This window comes from Micromys minutus (assembly GCF_963924665.1).
Source record: "Micromys minutus genome assembly, chromosome: 21".
NCBI lineage: Eukaryota > Metazoa > Chordata > Mammalia > Rodentia > Muridae > Micromys > Micromys minutus.
This window is the reverse complement of record NC_137956.1, coordinates 22292327-22310692: the sequence shown is the minus strand read 5'-3', so window position 1 is coordinate 22310692 and position 18366 is coordinate 22292327. Positions and strand designations below refer to the sequence as shown.

General features: G+C 46.4%; 1 protein-coding gene across 1 annotated transcript in view; it reads right to left on the bottom strand.

Annotated features, from left to right (window-relative positions):
- Positions 1–18366, bottom strand: part of RASGRF1 (Ras protein specific guanine nucleotide releasing factor 1) — a gene marked incomplete at both ends in the record, with an annotated part of 101129 nt that overhangs the window by 56376 nt on the left and 26387 nt on the right. The window contains 4 exons of the mRNA XM_080934255.1: positions 11–204; positions 3169–3248; positions 13242–13495; positions 15246–15338. Of these exons, the coding sequence (XP_080790381.1) occupies positions 11–204; positions 3169–3248; positions 13242–13495; positions 15246–15338 (621 nt within the window). The remainder of the gene's footprint in view (positions 1–10; positions 205–3168; positions 3249–13241; positions 13496–15245; positions 15339–18366) is intronic.

The following is an 18366-nucleotide window of genomic DNA, read 5'->3' as shown; positions in this document are numbered from 1 at the left end:
CAGCAGCCACCTGGAACATCGGATAGGTGAGGAAGGTCTCCAGGGTGCGCTCCTCGCAGTCTGGCTTGGCCTCGTACTGCTTGAGAAGTTTGTCAAAGTCTCGGTTTTGCTTGCAGTGTGCTAGGATCTGGAGGCTGTACTGGTGGTTGCGGACGAACTCCTGGTAGATGTTTAGCATGGGCAGCAGAATGTCGAACAGGTCCGCTGCAGAGGACGTGGGGTTGGCAGATCAGAGAGCAAGATATCCCCAGGCCTTTGACCCATCGACCCACCCAGAGAGGCTGTGTGCGAGGTTCAAATCCCAGCTCAACAGAGAGATCACACCTTGGGAGTTATACTGGTATATAACTCATATGAGGTGGGTGGGTTCCAGATTAAAGCTTAGAGGTGTGGGCTGTCTTGTGGCATCTTTGACTGGAGAGGCTTAGAAAGATGGTGAGGAGTCACATACCCTGATGGATGTGGCTCTCAGGGGTCCTGCTCTGGGAACCGTCTCTGGAAGATAGCCTTAGTTTAGGTCACGCCTTATCTCATGGTTGACCCATGTGGAATGTGGCCAGCAACTGCCTCCATTCAAAGTGTCATTGTAAGAGGCAGGATCTCTCTCTCTCTCTCTCTCTCTCTCTCTCTCTCTCTCTCTCTCTCTGTGTGTGTGTGTGTGTGTGTGTGTGTTGTATATGCTTGGCCCAGGGAGTGGTACTATTTGGAGGTGAGGCATTGTTGGAGTAGATGTGGCCTTGTTGGAGTAGGTGTATCAATCACTGTGGGTGTGGGCTTTAATACCCTAGCCTTAGCTGCCTGGAAGTCAGTCTTCCACCAGCAGCCTTCAGATGAAGATGTAGAACCCTCAGCTCCTCCTGCACCATGCCTGCCTGGATGCTGCCATGCTCCTACCTTGATGATAATGGACTGAACCCCTAAGCCTGCAATCCAGCCCCAATTAAATATTGTCTTTATAATGTTGCTTGGTTATTGTGTCTCTTCACAGCAGTAAAAACCTAACTAAGACAGTGTGTGTGTGTGTGTGTGTGTGTGTGTGTGTGTGTGTGTATGTGTATGTATGTATGTATACACCTCTGCGTGTTTGCATGTGGAAGTCAGAGTTTGACCTTTGGGGTCATTCCTCAGGAGCCATTTGCTTTGTTTTCTGAGATAAGGTCTCTTACTGGCATGGGGACTTGCTGATTAGGTTAATCTGGCCAGAAAGCCCAAGGATCTACCTGTCTCTGCCTCTCCAGCACTGACCGGGAATATAGGTGCATGCTATTGAGTCTGTTTGCAAAAACAAAACAAAAGAAAAATGTTTCTTTGTTTTTATTTCATGCGTGTGTTTTGTTAGGTCTCAGATAAGCCCAGAACAAACGGCTAACAGAGGAGCCTATTAACATATAGCAAAAATTGGCCACAAGATTCTCCCAGCAAGTCAACTACCTGCTGCAGAGCCCTGGCTCCTCTTACCACTTCTCACCCCCAGCCCCTGCCTAAACATCTCCAGCCCCCAAGCTTTGCTTCCTTTCCCTGGCTTCTCTTTCCTAGATAACCCAGCCATTTTGCTATGTGCCCTCTTGGCTCTTGGTTCCTCTCTTCGTGTTGTTCTCTCTCTTCTCTTCCTCTCTCTCTTTCCTCCCTCTACCTCCTCTCCTGGCTGGGTTCAATCTGTTGTTCTGGTTCAGTCTGAACTCTTCCACATGCGCATGGCTATTTTCTCCTTCATATCTATCCTCAGCCAACCCTAGGAGCAATCATGTCCTCATTTTTCACGAATGATTTGCCTATGCAAATATATCATGGGCATGCAGCACCCATAATGGCCAGAAGAGGCGCCAGATTCCACTGGAACTGGAGTTACAGACTGTTGGCCTCCATGTGGGTGGCTGAGAACCAAACCTGAGTCCCCTGCAATAGCTGCAGTGAGAACGATCCCTCTGGGCCCAGGTTTAGCTTTTTTGTGGCTTCTGGGATTTCACTTAGGTTCCTCTGAGGCAAACCTTTTACTGACTGAGCTATCTCCCCAGCTCCATAGAGCAGGAGTTTTGACACAAGAAACATCTATAGAGTGAAGGGGGTTGGAGTGCTACATCTGGTCTGGCTCTATGACTCTGCAGCCTCAGGGTCTCCTCTGTAATGAAGGGGACACTGGTTTCTACTTTCACGTACCAAAGTAAGAATATGAGAAGGGAAAAAGGCCCGGGCCTGGCACAGGTGTGGTACAATGGAAGGGAATGGCCGTGGCTCATCCCTGGAACCCAGCAGCGCAGCTTTCTAGGCAACGGAGATGAGGCTGGAGCCTTTGTTTTAGTAACTCAACTTCTGGAAACCTATCCCACGGACATAGTCCTTGAAGATTTGCAACAGCTTAGCATCCATAGGAAGAGCTAGCTGGTCATTCGGTTTATAGTATGAATAGTTAGGGACACTGGCTCATTATACAGCCATCAAAAAAACTCAGCGTGAGAAAACTGGGCACAACAAAATGCTCCATTTACAAGGCTTAGCTAAGAAGTGACTGACACATTGCCAGGAGTGGTGGCATGCACCTTTAATTACAGCAGTTGGAAGGCAAAGGCAGGCAGATTGCTACCAGTTCAGGATCAGCCTGGTCTTCATAGCAAGTTTCAGGGCAGCTATGGTTATAATAGAGACCCTGTTTCACAACAACAGCGTAATGTGTAATAGCATAATGCAGTAGTCTGAGGGAAGCAAGGGAACGAAATGTCTGCTACAAACAAGCTTCAAACTCCTTAACTCACCCTGTTTTCACTCATGGGAAACAAACAAAGAAACAAACAAACAAACAAACAAAAAAAAAAGGAAACAAAAACCTCGCACAGTCTCGAGATCTCTGCGGACGGCAATCACTGGGTGGCTGTCTTTGAGGGATAGAGTGACAGGTGATATTTTAAGTGCTATTTATCTATTTATTTATTCACTGTTCTGGAGTTTGAGATGTTCCCAGTGTGCACATCTCTGCATGGGCATGTTGCTGTTGAAAGGAAGGCAGGCAAGCAAATAGAGAGGTCCCATTCCCTTAAGAACACATGCTGGTTGTCTTTCTCTTCCCAGGGACTCTGGGGTCTACGGAGAGCCTCACTGTGGTGATCTAGAGGGACAGAGCTGTCTCCTGCCCAGGAAAGGAATACGTGGGACCCGGTGGGGATGGCTACTCACCCAGCACCAGGGTGGGCCAGCTAGAGACACGGGCCTTCAGGCCTTGGTAGAAGATCTGATGTAGGAACATGATGGTCTCACTGAAAGAGAAAGCACCGGTGAGCTTTTAGCTGGGCTTCCTACCTCCCTGGGCAGGACCTTGCTGACCATTTTAGTGCCATACTAAATCGGGGGCCCTCAATAAGAGCTCTAATCACCTAGGACCGAGTGGGAGAGCATTAACCACCGTACAAGCCCATCTTGCAGGGGGGGTGTTAGCCCATGAAGATGGCAGAGAAAAGCTGCTGTGGCCAGCAGCCAGCTGTGCAGAAGGAGCCCTCTCTGCTGTCTCCCCTACTTCATCTGCTTCAAGGTATTGGAGAGGCCTGGAGAATACAGAACACCAGTCACTGACGGTCAGAAGAGATGGGGCTGGGGACCCACACTGAATGACACTCTCAGCTGGCTTAGGTTCTTTCCAGCAAGACACCTAACATCTCTGAAATTCATATTCTTCTATCTGAAATAAGCTGAGGTTAAGACTCTCCTGCGATGCTGAGGCTACTTGGATGCCTGGTAAATAGTAGGAGCCTAGCAGAGCCCAGATCCCTACTATTCCTTTAATGCCTTTATTCATCCTCTTTCTTCCCTGCCTTACCTGGTCCTTTTGTCTTTCCCCTTCCCCGACTGCCGTGCACAGAACCTTTCAGACTTCCCAAGGTCCTTTGCTTATGGCCCCTGCTCTATCCACCTCTGCTGATCATGGCTCCTCACCTTTTCCCCTTCTCAGGCAGTACTGAGACAGCGAGACCCCTCAGAGCATTAACTGCTGTGAGGAAGAACGCATTTGAGCTCGAGCAGAGCCTAGTCATGGGGAAGCCAGTCCAGGCAGCCAGAAGGAAAGCACTAGACACTAGGACACACGCCAGTGAGGAGAGGAAGCTCTTTAGATCTCAGTACTGCACAGGCCAGTGCATCGGCAGACCAGGGGTTTCTCAGAAAGGACAGGAGACAAAGCTTGAAGACATTACAAGGGGTGGCTCCAGACCACACAGCAAAAAGCAAACAGGCTAATGAATTGAGTTACAAGATTTTTTCCCCCTCACTCTGGATGTTTGTTAAAAGTCATATTTTCACTACTCTTTAGTCTGAATGTGCAGGATCATGATGTTTCTGTGTGTCTGTATGGTGTATAAGCACACCGGTGGGTGCCAAAACCCATGTGCGCGAGTGTGGGAACCAGAGAAGAATATAAAGTGTTCTGTTCCATTATTCTCCGCCTTGTCCCTTTGAGGCAAGGTCTCTCACTGAACCTGGAATTGGGTTGGCAGCCAGCAAGCCCCAGCCATCCTTATGATCTTGCTTCCCAGCACTGGTGTTGAAGGCATCCGCAGCTACGTCAATTTTTATATGGTTTTCGTATGATGTGAACTCAGATACTCACTCTTGCCCACTCACCCATCTTCCCAGACGGTGTACACCGACTTTAAGAATCTACACACCCTAACGGAGAAATGTTTTCTTGTTGAAAGATACTAATGGTTGCCTGAATCCTCAGCAAGCCAGTCTTGCTGGTGGAGGGTCTTGGAGCAACACTGGGCACTGTGACCGATGAGGTGGCTGCTGAAGGTTAGGGGAGTTGTGGTGACTTGTTAGAATAAGGCAGCAGTGAGGTTTCCCAGATACGCTGACTCCTCTTTTTCAGGGAAGGAGTTCTCAATTCTGTATTTCGTGGTCAGGTAAACTTCTTCCAAACTTAGAACCTTAGACCGCTGCTGCCACCAGTCAAGTTACTGCAGCACTGCAAACTCTGTCATGTTAGAGCATTCACAGGGTCTCATGGGCAGGAGCCACCTGAAGGCACCAGCTTCTTTGCCTATACCCCAAGACGGCAGTCCTCCAATCTTGTCTTCAGATGCCACTTCTGATCCTGGTTCTTGGCTGTTTCCACCACACCTGAGATGAATCTCTCTGTGGAAGTCTTGGATGCCTCCAAGTCGCCTTTGAGAGAGACTGTCCTCTTCCAAACTGCTAACATTCATGTCTCCCGAATCACAGATGTTCTTTCTAACATCTACAATAGTGTGTGTTCTCCAGAAGCTCTTGAATGAACTCTGACCAGATCATTTAGAACAATCTCCATCTGTGGCACCCTTACAAAAGTGTATTACTTAGATAATCAGATTTGAAAGATGATATTCTTTCTTGAGGCACCAGCTGTACAGCAGATGTCACGAGATAAACATTTGCTTTGTATGTCTCTGTCTTAGCTCCGGGGTGACCAGGTGCACCATTAATCACTCATACTGTTTTAGAAAGAATCTTTGTTTTTCCTTGGCATTAGGTCTCAACAGTGAAACTCTGTGATATGTATACATATATATATATATGTATGTATATAAATGTATGTGTATATATATATATATATTTATATTTATAATGCCTGGCTCTTTACAGAGCACAGGTGAGAAAGATTTGGGCTTCTGATAATTCATAATTTTATTTATTATTTTAAAGATTTATTTTATTTATATGAGTACACTGTTACAGTCTTCAGACACACTAAAAGAGGGCATTGAATCCCATTACATGATTGGGAGCCACCATGTGGTTTCTGAGAATTGAACTCAGGACCTCTGGAAGAGCAGTCAGTGCCCTTAACCACTGAGCCATCTCTCCAGCCCGACTCAGAATTGTAAATGATCACTGGCTTAGCCTCCATGTCTGGGTCCTTAACAAGACAGCTTCTTCTTTGAAGCTCTGAAACCAGACATCAGCTTCTCTAGCTGTGACAGTCTTCCATGGAGTTGTCTATTCTGTCAGGCTCTTTGGTCCACGTGGAGAATGAGGTGTGAAGTGCAGCCACATTCATGGATGATCTCTCATTCATCTTCTGGACACCTTCCCCCGTTCGCCCATCAGCACCTGGCACTGCACCTTGGAGGAATGACTTCTTTCCATAAACTCTGCCAGATTCTACAGCCTTCTCACCTCTGCTTTCTCAGAGTTGAAGAGGGTTAGCGGTTAGCACCTCCCCTTGGGTTAGGTCCCAGCCTCAGGGAATGCCATTGTTTATTTGAGCTTCCCTCTGGACCACTCAGTATCTCTCGAACGGTAACGTAACCGATAGCCTTCTTAGCATTGGCGTTTACTGGACCAGCACCTCTTTTTTAATGGGAGGTTTATTTTTGTCATTTTTAATTATGTACCTAAGTGTGGGTATGTGTCCCTCAGGGCAGGCTCCCGAGGAGGCTAGAGGCCTAGGGTTCCCTGAACGAGAATATGACCATTCGAGAGATGCCTAATGCAGAAATCAAACTCAGGTCTTTAGCAAGGGTGGAAGGACTTTACACCAAGCCATCTCTCCAGCCCTGGAGATGTGTTGATTAATCAAGATGAGAAGATTAATTCCCCCCAAGGCTGTTTCTTTTGCCTTCAGAGCTTGGCTGCTTGTTGCAAGAGGCTTGGCTCTCGGGCCATTCAGGTCTCAGCATGTGTTTCTCACTGAGCCATAGTTTTGCTTTTGACTCAAAATAGGATATTGAGAATGTGTTTTATTCACACACTCAGGGGCCACTGTAGAGTTACTGTTTCAATTTCAGTATTGTCTCTGGAGATCAGCAGGCCAGAGGACAGCAAACAAGATACAGCAATGACCAACTGGCGGGGCCTCCATAACATACACAGCGTGCGCCATATCAAATGGATCATTCTCTCCCCGCACCCCTGGCTCCTGCCCTCCGCCCAGTGACAGGGTTTCTCTGTAACCTTGACTGTCCTGGGACATACACTGTAGACCAGGCTGGCTTCAGACTCACAGAGATCTACTAGCCTCTGCCTCCTGCAAAAAAGCTGTGTTCTACCAAGCCTGGCTTCAAATGGACCACCATAAGCTTCTCAAACAATTAAATCATACCATCCAGGTCACTTGTTACAGATCATTATAACATAACAAAGTTTGAAATTCTACAAGAATCACGAAAACGTGGTGGAGACATGCACTGAACTTGTGTTGTTTGAGGGGTATACTTTGTGAAGGGTGGACATGAAAGATGGAAAGTCACATCTGTTCAGTATGGATGTGCTAGCATATACCTGTAACTGTCAGTCTTGTGTGGGGGGATGGGAAGTAGAGACGGGTATCCATGGCAGTAAACAACAAAGAGGTGCTGTCTCAAACAAGGTGGAAGGAGAGGACAGACAGACACACAGAGTTTTCCTCTGACCTGCACATGTATATGTCCACACTCACATGCAGGCATACACAGGCACACACACACACACACACACACACACACACACACACGATTGGTGGGTTGGTTGAACATTTTTCATGGATATCAGTCTTTTGTCTCCATTTTTGGAGCTGCCTCATATTTCCTCATTATACTTTTCTCTCACGAACTTAAAACAACTCCCTCAAACACAGGTCTGGCATGTGTGAGCCGCATGATTCACCTAAGAGTTATCATTGTTGGTGATGTGATTTTCCATTTTGCTATGGGAGGATTCTGTTTTCTTTCTGCCTTAATCTTGGACACTACCTGGTATCCATGTTTATCTGTACTTTAGTTTATGTCAAAATACTTAGTCAAAGCTTGCTTTGCTATCATATGAGACAAAAGGCTATGAATGCAGCCTTCCTCTTTGATTGGCATGCTAAGTGGCCAATTCAAATTTGAATGCCAGTGGTTTTTACTAAATTCACAACATTCTTCAACCTGAGCCTGGACTTTTTTTTTTGGTTTGATGACATGCTGCCTGATTCTGGTCTTGGGTGGTTCCATCATATTATAATACACCTTGGTTCTATCTATCTATCTGTCTGTCTGTCTATCTGCCTGTCAGTCGGTCTGTCTGTCTACCTACCTAACATCTATCAACCCATCTATCATCTACCTACCTATCTCTATCATCTATCTAATCTATCTATCTATCTATCTATCTATCTATCTATCTATCTATCATTTATCTATTTGTCTGTCTGTCTACCTACTTACCTATCTATCATCTATCTATCTATCTCACTACCTACCTATCATCTACCTATCATCTATTTATATATTATTTATCTGTCTGTCTATCTGCCTGTCAGCAGTCAGTCTGTCTGTCTACCCACCTAACATCTATCTACCCATCCATCATCTACCTACCTATCTCTATAATCTATCTATCTATCTATCTATCTATCTATCTATCTATCTATCTATCTATCATCTATCTACCTACCTATCATTTATTTATTTTATCTATCTATCTATCTATCTATCTATCTATCATCTATCTACCTACCTATCATTTATCTATTTTATCTATCTATCTATCTATCTATCTATCTATCTATCTATCTATCATTTATCCATCCATCCACTCATCCATCCACCCACCACACCCCACCCACCTTTGTGTGTATGTGGTATGTGCAAGTATGTACAAGTGCTTCCATGGGAGTGAAGACAAAAGGTCGATGTCAGGTATCTTCCTCAGTTTCTCTCTGCTGTATTTATTGGGGCAGGGTCTCTCAGTGAGCCCAGCATTTGTTAACTGAGCCAGCTTGGAGGCCTAGGGGCAGAGCACTGTGACGTCTCAGCGTTTGTGGGCTGCTGGGGATCTGCAGTCCAACTCCCATCTTTGTGCAGCAGCTAAATACCCAGCGGCCATCTTCCATCCTCTCTATGACAAACTTTAATTGCAGGCAGAGAATGCATAGGTGAACTTTATCGTTTTGCTAGGCTGAACTGTGAGTAGAATTGCATTAACTTTGAACAATAATTTGGTAAAAAGAACGTTTTTGACGTGGAATCTTTCTAACCGAAACATGCGTGCACCTTTCTCCCTCCTCCCTTCTCTCTCTAGCGCAGATGCTTGCAGGAGCTTAGCCAAGTGAGGCCAGAGGCCAGCCTTTGGTGCACTCCACAGGAACACCGTCAGCCTTATGCTGAGACAGGGTCTCTCTCTGGCCTGCAGTTCATCAGCTAAGCTAGGTTGGCAGCCATTGAGCTTCATTAAAGCCCCAGGGATCCCCTGGTCTCTGCCACGTCAGTGCTGAGATCACAGGTACACACTACCTCAGGGTTTTCACATAGTTTCTGGGATGGAAAGCAGATCCAAGTACCAACTGAGCCATTTCCCCAAGTCCCACTTGTGTGTTTTCCAAGTCTTTTCATCTTGATCATTTGGGACCTTTGTTTACTTCTACCTAATCGTGTTGTTGGTTTTATTCCGAGCAGGATCGTTTTCTCATATTTTAAAGTTACTCCGTAGACGACAGGAAAAGCTACCCCCATTTAGATTAAAAGCTACCTGGATTCCGGACTCACTACCAGGTTCCCATCGATTGTGACCTGATTTATCCAGCATAGCTACGCCTCCACAATCAGCTTCTCTTGTCACTGAATGGCAGCTCGGGCTGGGCAGCCCCTCAGTCACCCCGTCTAACCCATCATCCTGTGGACTCTGTGCTTTGTTCCCAGGACCTGCCCCTTTATTACGTCTGCCCAGGCTACTGTTAGTGGATGCCTCACCTGCTTCCACACCTGCCCTCAGCTCACTGTCTCTCTTGAACATCTCAGCTGACTTAGAGTGGCCTTAGCTTGTCCTATACCCCCCAGTCTGTCCTATGGATTCATCCCTCTTTCTCATTTTGCTTCAGCCAGTCTGCCTTGGTTTCTGTCCACTGTACTCAAGTTTTTCTTGCCTCAGAGTTTTTTCACAGGTCATTCTTTTGGTACATACTGACATTTTCGGATGGAAGAAGGAGAGTAGGAGAGAAGAGGAAACGGGAGGGGGGAAGAGTGTAGCATTGTGTACATCAAATATACTTTACACTTACTTCAGATTATTTATTTTATTTTAGGTGAATGAATGCTTTGCTTTCGTGTATGCAAACATGCTCATAACATGCATGCCGGGTGCCCATGGAGGTCAGAAGAGGGCATTGGATGCCATGCGAGCCACCATGTGGGTGCTGGGAACTCAATGAGGGTCCTCTGCAAGATCAATCAAGTGTTCTTAATCGCCGAGACACCTCTCCAGCCCCAACTATGCCTTTTTTTTTTTAAATCGACTTTTGATAAGAATAATCAGAAGGCTTTTCCATTTTACTCAGTTCTGTCATTTTAGGCAAAAATAATCGATTGGTTTCTTTCAGTTCTGTTGGCTTAAGTAGAAAATGATTGATTCCCTTGAAATGCTAAGTTTATCATGACTCTGCACGAAGAGTGCACAGTATAGGTTTTCTAAATGTGTGCATGTGTGCACCCTTCCAAAGGTGGAAAGCTATGATCCCCGAGCTGAGCTCAGCCAACACCAGACCAGATGCTGGTCACTCCATGTCCAATGCTAGCAACGATAAAGGTGGAGATTGGGTTCTGGTGAGTACCATCCTCACCGCATCCTGCAGTGTCAGAGGTTAGCAGCTGTGGCCTGTGGGATACATGGCACAGCCCATCTTGGATAACTTTCACGTTTTTGAGGTTATTGTTGTTTTAGGACAGAATCTCACTATGTATTTAAGGATGTCTTTGCCTCTTTAGTGCTTGCATTACAGGCATCTGCCACCACATCTGGAAGCTTTTTTCCCCCTCTCACTGTGAATGGTTAGGAGGAAGAACCCTCAAACAGATATTTTTGTGACATGTGAAAATTATACAAAGTTCGTGTTTTAGTGTGTATAAATAGAATTAATTGGAATAGAGCCACCCCATGTGTTTGTGTCTCTGTTACTGCTTAGTTGCCATAGGGAATGTAGACTCTACAAACTCTAAAATATTGATTTTTTATTAATTTTGCTTTTTAGTGAATAAAGCAATGACACTTTATGTGTTATTCCACTGTGCCCCGGTTTGTCCCCCACTACCCTTCTCCTGCCTACCACTATAAAATAAAAATACTTTCGGAGAAGTCTCGCTGTCCCATGAATGAGTGGTATCCCAGGAATTGTGCAGTGTGTAGCTTATGGTTCTGTCCTCACCCTCTGGGAAGAGCTGGGCACTAAAGATGTCACTGTCTGGGTTTGCGAGGTGGCTCAGCGGGTCAAGCCCTTGCTTCACAGGCATGAGAATCTGTATCTGGGTCTCCTGCACCCACATAAAACGTGGCGTAGTGGTTTAAGTCAGCAATCCCAGCTCTGGGAAAGCAGATAAGAGAACCTTTGGTGCTTGCTGGTCAGTGAGAATAGCCAGATTGGTGAGATCCAGGTGTACTGAGAGATTTGTTCCAGATAACAAGGAAGAAAAGCCTAAGATGGAGAGAAATTGAAGGAGATGCCCAGCGTTGACTTTTGACCTCTACATGTACACATGGGCACACGCTCACACATACACAAAAGAAACCACTGTTTAAATGTAGTGAGGGCTACTGCAGAGAGGCACTCTAGGAACATACAGAAGGGAATATCGGCTAAATGCTATCAAGAGGTCTGGAAGACGGTGAGGGACAGAACAGCCAAAGGAACCAATGAGAAGAGGTCAGCAGTTCATTTGTGACACTCTTTCAGTGAAGGGGCATGACAAAGGCCAGGCCAAAGAGGACAGAGCAGGGCAGAAGCAGGGTTGTCTACACTGCTAGCTGTGGTGGCTTTGCTGCCCACCTCTGTCTACTCCCTAGACCATTCAGACATGACAAATGGATTGTGGCATTTCCTTCCACAGAGTTCCTCATTGGCCCAAACCAAGACTTCAGGCAGTCACTCACTGTCAATCATCAGAATGAGCATCAGAATACAGACACCCCTGTCAGCAGGCCGAGGAGTCCCTTAGCACAATTGTGGCTTCCAGCTCTCAGTGCCGGGCATGGCTTTTATTAAAAGGAAACCGTTCAAGTCTGTAAGCAGACCATGCTGGCCACTTGGAGCCTGCCGCTGCTGCTTAGGTAAAGGATCTTTCCAAGGTATGACAAGCGTGCAATTAACACCCTTCATGACACTGCCTACCTGGAGGAGAAAGGTCCCTTTCTTCTCCAGGACCCTTTTACTGAGCACCAGTAAATTAAATCACTAAATTGACATCAGCTTTCTAATGTGGCTGTTCACTTCCTCTTGCAAGCAAGCAATGAAGCTGGACAGAGCCCTATGCAGAGATGCTCCCCGGCAAACCAACAGGCAGCTCCATTCTTCCCGTGTGCTGTCCAGACCCTTTCTTCCCCATGGCTGAGGTGCGAGGCAGGCAGGATCAGGTTCGGGAACCTGTCCCCAAAGCACTTACAGTAGGAGGGAGGGTAGGACCCACATAATGGAACACACTTCAGGTAAGGGGGATATTTGGAGCCCTGTGCTGTAATCTATGCTCACGAGAAGCATGGAGCAATGAAAAGGAGCCTGGCTTGTCTTTCCTTGTTCACCCTGTGATGCCTCTTTTCCACATGCTTTTGTCCACTGAGACTCTTAGCATGAGAACCTCTCAGAAGTCAAGGTTCCCACTAAGCTCTTAAACTCCCAAGACATGAGTGCAAATAAGCTCCTTTCTTTCTTTTTCTCCCTTTTTCTTTCAGTTCTGTGAAAAAATATGAGGGTCTCCCATATGTCAGGTGAGTGTTTTTCATCTGAGCTGTATTTCCAACCACTTTTTAAAAAAGTAAAGTACTCAGCTTCAGGTATTTTGTTATAGTATTATGAAATAGACGAAGACAATTCATAACGGTTAAATATTGAAAGTAGAGTTTCTCAACAGGGGTGGTATTGGTACTTCAGGTAGAATAGTTCTTGTGAGTTATAAAATGTTTGGATATCTATCTATATCTATCTATCTCTATCTATCTATCTATCTATCTATCTATCTATCTATCTATCTATCTATCTATCTATCTCTATTCACCCATGGCCTTTGCTCACACATATCAGTAACAAACTCCTATAAAATCATCATTGTTAACTCTCTTATCATGGTCAAAATTATTTGGATTTAGACTACGTCTAACTTAGGTTATAGCATCTTAGGCTCTGAAATTGTTTGGTCATATGACCTTGAATTATTCCCTTGCTCTCTTACCTCGTTTCCTCGGCTGCTCTTGGTAGAAAACACATGTGGGTGTGTGTCAGGAGGCAGCTCAACATCTGGCAAACAGTGCTGCCCACCTTTGTTATCCCTCCTGCTTACCTGTTCAGAAAGATGCTGCTGACGTCGTCATGCGTTATGGGGGGTTTCTTAGAGCTGGCGGCCATGCGCAGTGGGCGCAGGAAATTGTTGACAAGGATGTGTAGCTGCTGCACGTACTCGGCTTCGGCCTCCAGCATGCTGAACACCACCTGGTTCCTCTTGCGCATGCTGTCAGCGTGGGGAGACCGGATATAGTCCTGTATGATGTTCTTCCATTTTCGTCGGCACAGCCATCCGCGAAGGAAGCTCTGTACCTGGTAAAGAAGGGTGTGAGAAGTTAATGGTAGTATCGGTTACTCTTGCTCTTGAAAGCTGTAAGCACACAAGGCGCAGGGAGCAGGGGTGGTCGTCCTCGCCGCTGGGAGTATTCGGAGAGGAGCCGGTCTGTAGGGCAGGCCTGGCTCTGCTGCCGGTGCGATGGTCAGCGTGCTCTATGAGATGGGGAATCAGGAACATCGCAGTCTGGACTAGACAGCTAGTTAGAATGGGTTCTAGGGCCTGCCCCAGCCTGCTGCATTTTAACAAGTTCCCCGATTGTTCTGGACGGAAGAAAGGAGGAAAAGTGGGCCTCAAGTCTCCACACAGGGCCAGGTTGAGAAGGGCTACTAGGCTGTGTCTTGTCTAATGACTCTTCTGAGAGCCCAGGGGTTTCAATTAAAACTTGTCTGGAGAAGGTAATTATCAAATTGAACAGAACAAGGCGAATTTGCACATCTCCAGCTCTTCTGTGGCTGCAAGCAGAAAGAACTTTTCTAAGTCGGGATGGTTAGGGGCCAAGCAGAGCTAGCCTTGGTGGGACCTGGTGTGAAAACTCCATGTTTGCCTGTGTGAATCTGAAAGCTTCTGCATACACTTGTGGCTGACTTGGGAATGAGAGAGGGCAGTCTCTCCTGCCTGGGGCTGACATTGCTACCCCTGTACCAGAGGTGGCCCAGGCTGTTAGATCTCCTGCTTCGCCAGGACTCCACATGTTCATGTAGCTGAGGGCATGGGCTGAGAAACTACTGCCAGGGATTGAGTTTCTCTCTGCACATACCTAGCTGTGTCAGCTTTGACAGGTTACCTGGCCTCTCTGTGTCTCAGCTTCCCCAGACAGGAGGATGGAGATGATAATTGGATCTCAGAGGCTTTTACTCAGGATCCACTTAATCTGCATCAAGCTCCCAGAATAGCATCTGGCACGTAGAAAGTGGCTAATGAATGCTGCGATTTCTATTTCTGAGAAACTAGATACCCAGATTTCTGCACGAAGTGTTTAGCTCTTAAAGCACTAGCAGCAAATATAAATGGGAAAACAGACGCATGCCGGAAGCCGTGCACACGGAGAGGGCTGGATTTGGTCTGCAGGATGGATTTGGAGTTTCTGGTCTGTGTGACACGGGGTTCTTCCTGCAAACTAGACAAAGTTTCCTCTTGTTTCATTTACTGTCCCTAGGGTAAATCACGGCCCTTTGTCTTGAGTCTAACAAACTCAAAATATAGCCGGGCTCATTCTCTGTGCTGTGGCACTATGAGGTGGCCCATGGGATTGTTATTACCCTGGCTACTGGGAAGGTCCCTGACACTTTTTGAAATACATTTTTTTTCTTGGGAACTCTAAGAGAACCACAGCAGTGGCTGACGGTGGGGTCTCATTGAAAGGCAGTGAGGGGTGTGTATATGTGTGTGTACATGTGTGTGCATGTGTGTGCGTGTGTGTGCGTGTGTGTGTGTGTGTGTGTGTGTTGTGTGTGTGTGTGACAGTAAGGAACAATCGAGGAAGCAACTATGGGAAGGTTCCTGGGGGTTTGGTGAGGCTGTACAGCACTCAGAGGAAAACTTTTAAAGGAGACTTCCTAGACCTCAGTCCTGGCTCCATCTCCTCCTTCATCTCCCTTGTCACTATACAGTGGGCTAGATCATGCTTTCTCATAGTGGCTGCTGTTTCCATCTGGAATGAAGTGGCCGGGTGAGTGACACGCCGTGTGGGCAGAAGGATAGCAGGTAGCCAGGGGTAGTACAGACCTTCTTGATTTTCTTGAGGTCACTGTCCTCATCTTCAGGGGCAACCAGCTGGTTGGACTGAATGCGTTCGTTGTCCTTGATCAGGTTTGCAATCTGCAAGAGAATCACAGGTCAGTAGTGGGCAGGACACACCGGCCAACAGGCAGTGACAGCACCTAAAGGCTTGCCTCATCTGCCACAGGAGTCCACACTGTTGTGTGCTGAGTCCTAGATGTCCGTTTAGCAGAGCATCTCTAAATGATGGTACCTTGGGCCATGGGGTGTGGACAAGGCCCTTCTATGTCTGAGGCATTGTCTGTAATCTGCTCTATGATTCTTTTACATGTTCTACAAACCATAACCCCCCCCCCCCTTTTCTTTACTGTGATAAGATATATAGGAAGATAGAAGTTACCATGCAAATTTTTTTCATGTGTATATGCATGTGGTATGTGAATATATGTACAGGCAAGTATACACTTGTATGTTCCTACATATAGAGACCTATAGCTTTTTTCTCAATTGCTCTACAGCTTTAGTTTTTGAGACAAGGTCTCACTGAATGTGAAGTTCATCAATTCAGCTAGGGTGGTTTACCAATGAGCTTCGAGGACCTTCACCCTTTCACCCAAGGCTGGGATTATGGGTATGTCCCATTATTGGGTTCTGGGGACTCGAACTCAGGTCCTTGTGATTGCATGGCAGGGACTTTCATGACGGAGCCAACTACTTAGCACCCATCAACCATTTTTTAAAACTAAAGTTTGTTTATGTATTTGTGTGTGTGTGCCTGTGTGTGTGTTTGTAGAGCCAGAAGACAACTTTCAGGAGTCAATTCAGTACTTCTAGAAAGTGGGATCCAGGATTGAACTCACATTGTCAGGCTTGGAGGCAAGCGCCTCTACCTGCTGAGTGTCCACTGCCCACCTCAGTGAAGCATCCACCCTGTTTGTAATGTGCAGGCTTCAGACGGGAACTCTGTGCCCACTCCACGGTAAGTTCTACTGCTCACAGCTAGTGCTGCCTTGCATGTCTGCGAACTTTACACTAGGAGGCCCACATGGAGTTACTTGGTATTTTGCTTAGCATTGCAACCTCAGGGTCCGTCCGTTGTCAGAATTTTCTTCATACACATTACCATTATCCTTTGTCCCCATGTTTCCTCTCTGCTGGCCTCCCATGCTTCTCCTGCCCCCTTCCTGCTGTTTTTCTTCCTTCTCCCTGATGGACCCCCCTCTCTTCCTTTTTACTTTATGTACCCATAACCTTCTTTCACTCCAGTTCCTTAAGAATCCATCTTTCCCCTTTTTGTTTCATGATTGATAAAATACACGTACAGGAACACACACACACACACACACACACACACACACACACACCCTTGATTCTAGTTTCTACATATGAGAAAATGTGTAGTACTTGTCTGAATCTGGCTTATTTCGTTTACTGCAGAGTTACCCAGTTCCATTCATTTTCTTGCAAGTGTCACCATTTTATGCTTCTATATGGCTGCGTGAAGCTCCACATTGTTAGGTACCACATTTTCCTTATGCTTCCATCTCCTAGCGTCACATCCTAGCTACAGCAGCAACGAACGTGTATGAACAAGTGTCTCTGTGGTAAGCAACACTCACCTGTTGGACTGTCCTTTATCTTTCTGACAAAAACACATGGGCAAATAAATCGGATCAAAGCTAGGGGCTCAGAGTGGGGCTCTGTTGGTTGGCCTCTCTCTTCTTTGGGTTACCCTTGAAGCACTTCCTGGATCAAAGTTCTCTTTAGGGGCTTAACTACTAGTCCAGAAAGCTAATGTAGGAACCGACATGACTTAAAACAAGCTCTGTTTGTCTTATTTGTGGATCAGAGAATCTGAACCCAAGGGCTAGCACCCAGGAGCAGGACATTGTAAGTCTGTCTGAGACTGTCGTGGTCACCTTATACCAGGACTCACACTCACAGAGTAAAAAGAAAGAACCTTCTAATGAGGAAGAGCCAACCATTTCCTCTCCCTGCTTTGGTGAGAGTTCTGTGGAGAGCGACTGGAAGCGTTCTCATTCAGGGCCTGGTGGTTAGCAGAGGCCCCAGCATGCAACACACCCTTGTTAGCTAGGAAAATAAGTGAATTAAAAACTGATCAGAGCAACAGCGGCCACAAAAGCCCCGACCACGGAAGCTATAGTGGTCACTGAGCCTAGCCCATCTAAAGGCAGAGGCTTGGGGGATAGATGGGGCTGCCTGCAGACAGGCTGTTCCTTCCTCGGAACAGGAGGCTGTGCCCTCAAGGCCACTTGCTGAACCTCAGGATGAATAGCTCTTTAAAAACGAACGTTGAAGCCTTTGAAAGTGGAGTGAACAGTTAGTTGCAGGCTCTCCACTCCCAGGCTGCTAAAATTACTCTGGCTGGCCCTCACGTGGAGAGTGTCTGAAAACATCTGACTGGAACATTCAGTGGAGAGGTCTGCTTACCTGCTCCCTTCCTACTCTTCACACACTCTTTTTCTTCTTCTTGGTCTCTCTACTACTTCCTTCTACTTCCCTCAACCCTTAACATTGACATATTGAAGTAAAAGGTCAAATCTTTGGCTGCCAGTCTAAAGGCTATGGTACGCACACACACACTCATGCAGGCACACACGCGCGCACGCTGTGTGACCTCCGAGGCTGGGTCAACACCTTCCTCTTGGCCTAAATGTCTTCACCTTCCAACCAGCCCACTTTCTTTGCCAGTTTTGGTGTTTGCACAGAGGGTGGTGCTGATGGTTTTTGTTGGGGGCTAGTCTATATTTAAAACTGACAGTGGGGGCTAGAGAGTTGGCACCTACTCTCCCAGAGGACCTGGGCTCAGTTTCCAGCACCCAGAGGGTGACTTATCACATAAAACTTCAGTATCTGGGAATCTGATGCCCTCTTTTGGCTTTTTTTTTTTTTTTTTTTTGGATACCATGCATGTAAATACACAATAAATATAAATATAAAAATTTAAAACAGAAAAGAGAAGTTACGGTGCACTTCTCAGAGACAGGTCTGAGAACAGGCACAACCCCATCTGAAAATCTCAGTACTCTGAGAATGCTGTGCTCCGTGACAGGCAGTGGGGCAGCTGGGATTCCAAGTGTGGACTATCACCTGGAAGCTGGGTCAA